Here is a 9,580-nt window from a genome sequence, read left to right as displayed (position 1 = left end):
GGGACCCTAGGACCTCTCAAGGACCGAGCCTGTCAGCAGCAGAGTGAGACCTCCTGTCAGCTCAATCCACTTCCTGTCTCAACTCGCCACAATAAAACTCCAAACTGACTGTGAGGATCTGTTGCACCAGACTCAGTTAAAAAATGAGACAATTTAAGATTGTAATAGAATATTTATGTATTTATCTGACTGCAAGTTCAGTTTATTTGATCTTTAACATTTTTAGATCTAAACATCACAAACTAAATAAATAAATCAGAAATGAAGTTTAACAGTGAAGATGAATGAAGCTGCAGCTCCACCTGCTGGTCACAAAGGGAACAACATCAATGCAACATTTCCACATTCATCCATCCATTTTCCTCCGCTTCTCCGGGTCCAGGTCGGGTTTCGGAGCAGGCTAAGCAGGGCATTCCAGACGTCCCTCTCCCCAGCAACAACGTCCAGCTCCTCCTGGGGGACCTCGAGGCATTCCCAGGCCAGGCCAGAGATATAATCCTTCCACCGTGTTCTGGGTCTTCCCCGTGCCTGGAACACCTCTAATGGGAGGCGCCCGGGAGGATCCTTAGCAGATGCCCAAACCACCTCAGCTGACTCCTTTCGACGCGAAGGAGCAGCGGCTCTACTCCGAGCTTCCTCTGGATGTCTGAGCTCCTCACCCTATCTCTAAGGCTGAGCCCAGCCACCCTACGGAGGAAGCTCATTTCAGCCGCTTGTATCAGCGATCTCGTTCTTTTGGTCACTACCCAAAGCTCATGACCATAGGTGAGGGTTGGAACATAGATGGACCGGTAAATCGAGAGCTTTGCCTTCCGGCTCAGCTTCTTCTTCACCACGACGGTCTGGTACAACGCCCATATCACTGCTGACGCTGCACCAAACCGCCTGCTATACCTGAACTCCTTCGTTTGAGGCAGTACCTCTCTCCCCACCCAGAGAGGGCAGTCCACCGTTTTCCGGCAGAGAACCATGGCCTCAGACTTGGAGGTGCTGACTCTCATCCCAACCGCTTCTCACTCGGCTGCAAAACGCCCCATTTCCACATTTATTTTATGATCTATCTACATATTCTAAGTTTTACATTTATTTCTACATTTATTTATTTATTTATGAGACTTTTGTCAGAATGTAAATGGGCTGAGAATAAATATAAAAATCATGAATAAGTAAATACATGTGGAAATGTAGAAATAAATGTGAAGATAACTCAGTAAATAAATAAATGTAAATTATAGACTTTTCCAAAACTTTCAAGGATTTATCTCCTGATATGGCTTCCAGCTTTTCCAAGAACAAATAAATAAATGAGTTAAAAACATTTTGAATCTCAAAATTGTTTTATTAACTCAAAAAACAAAAAGTTTAGTTTCACTGATGTGCGTCGCTGCTCCTCCACGTCTGTTTCCATGGTGACGCTTGTTTATCTTTCGGCTCCAGAGGCCTCAGGTGACTCGCCAGGACCAGGTCCCTACACCGCACACACCAACACACACACACACACACACACACACACATACACACACACACACACACACACACACACACACAGAACTGAGCACCCTGGAACTCATTCAAGGACACTGAAAAACCTCTCAAACATTCTGGAGTATCCTGGAATTACAAAAGTTACTTTAGGCTTTAAAGCACCTAAAACATCCTGGAACCTTTAAGGAATCCTTGGAAGTCCTGAGATGAGGCACCTGACCTGGCAGAGACCTGGAGGAGTTTCCAGGACCTGGAGTACCTGAACTGGCTGTAGGGGGACCAGGAGTACCTGAATTGGCTGTAGAGGGACCAGGAGTACCTGGACTGGCTGTAGGGGGACCAGGAGTACCTGAACTCGCTCTAGTGTGACCAGGAGTACCTGAACTTGCTGTAGGGGGACCTGGAGTACCTGAACTGGCTGTAGGGGGAACTGGAGTACCTGAACTGGCTGTAGGGTAATTTAAAAAGGACTTCCAATGAAACACAGCTCCATTCGTGGTTATACCAGAGATGGACGGATCCAGGACTCTGGAAGACTCTGGAGGATCCAGGACTTTGGGATAAAGCCACAGGGTCCGTTTAATAAAGCTAAGCTTTAGCTTTAAACTCACAGAGCTAACGCTGTTATCGACAGTTAGCTCGGAGGCTAACAGCTAACAGGTGAAGGTGCCACACTCACCTGCAGCTCTCTGTGTGTTTCCAGGTGTTTAAAGGAGTTTCCAGGAGTTTCCTGGTCCCCTACAGAATTGGCTGTAGGGGACCAGGAGTACCTGAACTGGCTGTAGGGGGACCTGAAGTACCTGAACTGGCTGTAGGGGACCAGGAGTACCTGGACTGGCTGTAGGGGGACCTGGAGTACCTGAACTCGCTCTAGGGGGACCATGAGTACCTGAACTGGCTGTAGGGGACCAGGAGTACCTGGACTGGCTGTAGGGGGACATGGAGTACCTGAACTGGCTTTAGGGGACCAGGAGTACCTGGACTGGCTGTAGGGGGACAAGGAGTACCTGGACTGGCTGTAGGGGGACCAGGAGTACCTGGACTGGCTGTAGGGGGACCTGGAGTACCTGAACTGGCTGTAGGGGACTCCCTGGCTGACGGCTCTCAGCTTGGCCTGGTTCTGGTTCTGGTGGATCCGGTCTGACTCGAGCGCTGCCTGCAGCTCTTGGTCCAGCGCTGAGAAGTCGATGACATCACTCTGTGAGGTCGCCATCACCTGATGATGTCACACAGGTGCAGTTAGAGAGGAGCAGCTGATAGGATAATACACTGAATATTTATCACATAATTTACCAAACTTGTGTTCAGAGCACAAACAAATATCAGAATATTTATCTAAAGATAATAAACATCATCTTGACACATTAAGTTCAGTTAATTGATGCATCTCAGTTGCTAAAGTTATTAATGTTAATTCATATACAGCCATGTAAAAAAAAATATTAGACCCTTGTTTTCTTCAGTTTCTTGTTTATGCTAATGACTGGTACGATTAAAGGTACATTTCTTTGGACAAATATAATGATAACAAAAACAGCTGAAAATAGTTTAATTTAAGAGCTGATATCTAGACATTTAACATGGTTTTATTGATAATGACTTTGGTTATTATCAATAAAACCATGGAAAATCCAAACAAATGTACCTTTAGTTGTATCAGCCATTAAAATAAACAAGAAACTGAAGAAAACTATGGTCTAATAATTTTTCCATGACTGTATATGCGTCACATGATGAACTATGTGTAAAGTAAACGTAGCTTTCCCATTCAGAGAGTCATGTCTATTGTGTTAACAGACCTACAGTCTGCTATTATCTGTTATTGTTATTTATTAATAGCTGTTATTGTTATTTATAAATAACTGTTATTGTTCTGTAAAATTCAAAAAGAGAATCAGAACATCTCCATGGTGAGTTCTGCTCCAGGATCAGTGAATATTCAGGTTTAATCACTTTGTAGCTTTTACTTAATAAATCGTGGAGAGTGTTAAGTTCAAAAGGCTAATGAAAAATGATATGCTAAATAAGTATACGTTACAAACTGGATAAGGACATTCTTATTCTTGTAACTGCCTTCAGTGTTTTGTTTTGCTGTTGTTGTTGTTGTACCAGGGGTTAGGCCTAGAGAAGGATTTTCTACTTTTTTTTTTGGACCAAAATGATATAAGGAAATGTGTATTGAACATGAAGTCGACTGGTCCTTATATTTATCTCATCTCGTGTGTGTGTGTGTGTGTGTGTGTGTGTATGTGTGTGTGTGTGTGTCTGTGTGTGTGTGTGTGTGTGTGTGTGTATAGAATTATATATTTGATATTTTTCTGTGTTTCATGTTGAGTCTTGGTGAATTCTGTCTGTAAATATGAAGTATACACCCATAAACATCAAGAGAACTTTAAATTTAATGATGAGAACATCTGGTTCTTTATTTATAGAATATATTCTATAAATATTCTATATTCTATATTTATACTGAATATATCTGAGCTTCTCTCATCAGACAGTTTGCTGCTGAACATCAACAGTTTGTAATGGACTAACAGGAAATTGTTCTGTGTGTTTGTGTGTGTGAGTGTGTGTGTGTGTGTGTGTGTGTGTGTGTGTGTGCGCATGCATGTGTGTGTGTATATATATATATGGTTATATATACTGTATGTGTGTATATGCATAGGGTTATATATACTGTATGTGTCTATATGTAGGGTTATATATACTGTATGTGTGTATATGTAGGGTTATATATACTGTATGTGTCTATATGTAGAGTTATATATACTATATGTGTGTATATGTAGGATTATATATACTGTATGTGTGTATATGTGTAGGGATATATATACTGTGTGTGTGTGTGTGTGTGTGTGTGTGTGTGTATATCTATAGGGTTATATATACTGTATATGTCACATATACAGTATATATGTGACAAATACAGTATATATAACCCTATAGATATACACATTGTGTAAATCTATAGGGTTATACTGTATGTATGTGTATGTAGGGTTATATAGAATGTATGTGTGTTTATGTATAGGGTTATATATACTGTATGTGTGTTTATGTATAGGGTTGTATATACTGTATGTGTGTATATGTATAGGGTTATATATACTGTATGTGTGTATATGTAGGGTTATATATACTGTATGTGTGTATATGTATAGGGTTATATATACTGTATGTGTGTGTATGTAGGGTTATGTATGTGTAAATGTCTATATGTTTATAGGTACATCTGTATAACGGTGTGTATGTGAGTATGCGTATGTATCTATGCATCTAGCCAACGTTGTTGTTGTTGTTGTTGTTATTTACGTTGTTGTTTGTTTTTCGGTTTGAAAAGAAGAAGAATTAATTAAAAGAAAAGAAGAAGAAATAATTTTTAAAAAAGCATCTTCTTCCTTTTCCACTAACATGTGTCAGAGTTCTGTTATTAAAGACAATTTTAAATTAATTTAAAAAGGACTTCCAATGAAACACAGCTCCATTCGTGGTTATACCAGAGATGGACGGATCCTGGACTCTGGAAGACTCTGGAGGATCCAGGACTTTGGGATAAAGCCACAGGGTCCGTTTAATAAAGCTAAGCTTTAGCTTTAAACTCACAGAGCTAACGCTGTTATCGACAGTTAGCTCGGAGGCTAACAGGTGAAGGTGACACACTCACCTGCAGCTCTCTGTGTGTTTCCAGGTGTTTAAAGGAGTTTCCAGGAGATTTTAAGCTTCTATCGGGTCTCAAACTATACAGTCTATGGTCTCAAACAACAAACCGTCTCCATGACGACGGGCTGCCGGACCGCGCCTGCGCAGTGCAGTGCCCGGGGGGACAGACAGACAGAGCGGTTAAATACATAGACATATTAATAATAATATACATACTAAATAAATAATCATCTTTATATGTCTATGGTTAAATACACGTCTGACAAACCGAACAGGATCGGCTTCGATCGAGAGATCTCGGCTGTTCTCGGGTATTCTCGGGTGTTCTCGGTCGGCTGTGACGGCTGTGACGCAGCAGGTTGAAGGGTAAAGTCCCCGGATAGAGGTGCTGCTGCCCCCGCTCGACGGAGGACCACACATTACATTTTTTACATTACATTACATTACATTACCACACGACTGGAGGTGATGTAGGAAGTTAAGAGATGTTTGAATCACATCTGTCCACATGTCCTGTTTCCAAACATGATACATGCTATTACAAACATTAAAAACACAGAACATTAATACAAAACTAATAATAATAATAATAATAATTATTATTATTATTATTATTATTATTATTATTCATAATAATAATAATAATAATAATAATAATAATAATGATAATAATAATAATATAATTATTATGTTCTTAAGAGTGCATAGCTCAATAGTTTTGATGGCTTTTCTGTCTGTTGAATGTTGGATTGTTGTGTTGTACTGTGTGTTTGAGCTCCTTCTCAAAAATGTGATTAGAGAATTTGAATTTGTGTATATGGTATTTTGCAAGTAGAACAATCAGGTTGATAATGAAAAATGTATCTTTATTGTTGGTAGGATAGGAGAGGAACCCAAACAGTACATTTACATATGTAAGAGAGACACCAGATCAAATATTCTGGTAATGAATGTACAGAAAACACATAAACAAGGACAGGAGCTGGAGCAGGACAAATTACAAAGATCTTCTTCACATTGTTTGTAGAATGAGCAGTCCACGTCAATGTCCTTTTGTATCTACGTAGAAATAAACTGCAGGGATGAAACCTATGAATCATTTTAAAAGACACTTCTTTAATCTTATTTATATTCAGATAATTAGAAGGAAGGCACCAGATTTTCTTCCAGTTCAAGTCCGGAGTGAAGCTATTCCAGTAAGAGACTACATCTGGAACAGAGATTATGTCCTTTTGAAATAAAGCATGTATATTACAGTTGTTATTACTTTTCTTAGTAGAAAAACAGATTCGACCAACACTAGTGTCAGCAGGGCCTAATTTAAATGTAAAAAGTCAGTTCAGATGTAATGGAGCTTTTAAGTAAGGCAGGATCTCACCTCTCAGCCTGCAGAGAAACTAACAGGTCAGTAATGCTACCTATACATCAGAAGACTTTGAAAAGATTTGAAAAAGACTCCTGGAAAACTATCAGCTCACACCCGCTCACATCTAAAGACAAGTGTTTAGAGTTTTTAGTCCCAGCCTAGTCTCAGACTGAGATTTTACAAAGACTGTGAATCTCGCAGGGTAACTATTTACAATACTACAACTAGATTCTATTAGCATTTATTTCCTACCATGCAATTTTTCCCCATCACGCTCTTAGTAAAAACTTACAAAGCAGAAGAGAAGCAGCTTTTGGCTACAGCTGCTCTAGTGTGTGCAGTGGTTGTGTTGAAAAAAAAAAAAAAGAAGAAGAGAAGACGCCACAAAATGCCCCCTCACAAAACTGAAAAGGGGCTTTTTTCTGATATGAAAAGTTGACTATTTTACAGTAAAAAAAAAAAAAAATAGATATAATGAAGAATAAAGGAAAGGAAAATTTAGAAATGAATTCATGATATATATTTATGTCCTATTTAATTATAATTTGTTTAATTGAATAATTATATTTATCAGCTCTTTCAACTTTCATTTAGTTAATCATACATTAATCATCGATTACTTATTTATGTATACATTTACTAAGAAACAGCGCCCCCAAAAATCCCGCTTGTGGCCGTAAATATATGACATCACTATATTTTTATATAGGACTGAGCTTACTAACATTATTGTGATGTTACTTTTTCCTGTCAAAGTGGTTTTACTGCCCGGTCTGGAACCTGGGACCTTTCCTCATCTATTGGTTGTTGATTGTAATACATCACTGCGACTTGAGATAATATCAAACACGTCGTATTTGATCGCAAACCCAAGACTAGGAAAAGACTGATATGAAACAGTGCAGATTACTACCTTAAACTTAACGATGGAGATGACTGGAGCACGGGTGACCCGAGTAAAAGTCTAAAACAGTAAAACAGCTGTTAGCATTAGCGTTAGCATTATCTCTCTGTTCATCATGTTTTCATCTACAAATAATCTGGATTCAGACAGTTTTCTCTTCCTGTCTGTGTTACTATAAATATAATAATTGAAGTTTGTTTTACAGCTCCAAGTTTGTTTTACAGCTTTTACATTAAGAGGAAATGCCATAAAAGATATACATTACTTTTAATGCAAATATTAATCACAAAGTCTGTAAATTAATATAATGGTACATTCTGGGTTATTTTTACAGTATTATTTGATTGTTTAATGATGTTGATTGTTAAATTACAGTGAATTTAAATGAAAACACATAAATACTCATGATATTACTGAAAGTAAAATGAATATATCTTTCTGTTTTCTGACTGTGGTGAGATGTGATTACAGGCCACCGTAGTTGGGTTGTGACGTCACTTAGGTAAACATGATGTCTATGTGATTTGCGCATGCTAAATGACTTGTGAATGTCGCAGCAAGTCAAGCTAATCCTCGTTCTTCATAAATGAGTAATAACTTATGACACTGACAGTAAAACTTCACATGTAATTTATAATAAAAAGCCTCCAGTTATTCTACAGATATGTTTTAAGTACAGATATTTACTGTTTATTATTTGTAGAATAACTGGGTTGTTTTCATGTTGAGACTTAACTTGAGACATGAATTCTGTCTGTAAATATAAAGTATAAACCCATAAACATCAAAATAACTTTAAATGTAATGATGAGAACATCTGGCTCTTTATTTATAGAATATATTCTATAAATATTCTATATTCTATATTTATACTGAATATATCTGAGCTTGACAGTTTGCTGCTGAAAATCAAGAGTTTGTAATGGACTAACAGGAAATACCGGTTGTTCTGTGTGTGTGTGTGTGTGTGTGTGTGTGTGTGTGTGTGTGTGAGAGAGAGAGAGAGATAGCAGGAAATAAAGCCGAGTTGTTTCCTGTCAGACGGCTGAGACTCGGTGAGCGACACAACTTTTCTGTAACTTTTTATTAATATAATATTATGATATATATATATATATATATATATATATATATACATATATATATATTTACTCAAGTACTTTACCTAAGTACAATGTTGAGGTACTTGTAGTTTACCTGAGTATTTCTATTTCCTGTAACTTTATATTTTACTACATTCATCTGACAGCTTTAGTTACGGTCAGAAGATTTCACATAAAAACATGAACATTTAAACTGATTAGACTTTTTTTTTTAAATTAAAGCTCAAAACAGTGTATTAGGTTAATAAAAGCAACAGTAAAATGCTGCTGACATAAATGCATCAATAACAGTAATCTAATGATATATTCAGAATACATAAAACAATCTGCACAACAAGTTCTTTTTCTCTTTATACTTTAGTGTGGTATTAGAACTCTTACTGCAGTGAAGTACTTTGATTGCTCTCTGAACTCTGATCCGTGTTCTCTACGGACGGAGCTCGCCAGTTATTTGTTTTGGCACTCCCCGAACCGGTTATTTATGAGCTGCACATTTTATTGCTCTAACTGTGAACTGATCACGGCTCTCTGCTGGATGGTTGGTGATGATAACATAAATGAAACATGGTAAACGGACCTGCAATTTTATAACGCTTTTCTAGACGCTTTGCGACTACAGACTGCGTTCATTCACCCATTGACACACACTGATACTGGTGGCAGAGGCAACCCTAAACAGTGCCTGCCACCATTGGGAATTAATTCTCACAGCATCGGGAGCAAGTTGGGGTTCAGTATCTTTCTCAAGGATACTTCAATGTAGGCTACAATGGTCAGGGATCGAACCACCAATCCTCCAATCAATGGACGAATGCTTTACCAACTGAGCCACAGCCGCCAACATGTTTCTCTCAGAAAAACTATTTGTAGTAAAAGTACCTCGAACACGTGTTTCCATGTGCAGAATCTGTAGCGATGGGCTCGTTGGAACAGGTTCTCCTCAAAACGCTGAAGGAACTTCGAGCTCAAGAGTTTAACGAGTTCAAGTTTCACCTGAGAGAGTGCGTCAAACACAAGGGGGTCCCGGATGTCGAGGTGATTCCAGCATGTGACCTGGAG

General features: G+C 38.4%; 1 protein-coding gene across 3 annotated transcripts; it reads right to left on the bottom strand.

Annotated features, from left to right (window-relative positions):
- Positions 1 to 1,197: 1,197 nt before the first annotated feature.
- On the bottom strand, positions 1,198 to 5,448 carry ccdc103 (coiled-coil domain containing 103). 3 transcript variants are annotated; one of them, XM_059348478.1, is made up of 4 exons: positions 5,417 to 5,448; positions 5,153 to 5,287; positions 2,553 to 2,701; positions 1,198 to 1,468 (listed from the first exon to the last, which is right to left on the bottom strand). In XM_059348478.1, exons 3-4 carry the CDS (start codon positions 2,696 to 2,698, stop codon positions 1,369 to 1,371), a joined length of 246 nt encoding a protein of 81 aa, XP_059204461.1. In that variant the 5' UTR covers positions 2,699 to 2,701; positions 5,153 to 5,287; positions 5,417 to 5,448; the 3' UTR covers positions 1,198 to 1,368. The 3 variants fall into 3 exon arrangements, with proteins under 3 accessions (XP_059204461.1, XP_059204460.1, XP_059204462.1); XM_059348477.1 differs by lacking the exon at positions 5,417 to 5,448 and having other exon boundaries at positions 5,153 to 5,374; XM_059348479.1 differs by lacking the exons at positions 5,153 to 5,287; positions 5,417 to 5,448 and adding an exon at positions 4,986 to 5,133.
- Positions 5,449 to 9,580: the final 4,132 nt, after the last annotated feature.

Source organism: Centropristis striata, chromosome 13, assembly GCF_030273125.1.
Source record: "Centropristis striata isolate RG_2023a ecotype Rhode Island chromosome 13, C.striata_1.0, whole genome shotgun sequence".
In the NCBI taxonomy this organism is placed as follows: domain Eukaryota; kingdom Metazoa; phylum Chordata; class Actinopteri; order Perciformes; family Serranidae; genus Centropristis; species Centropristis striata.
This window is presented reverse-complemented; position numbering and strand designations above follow the sequence as displayed.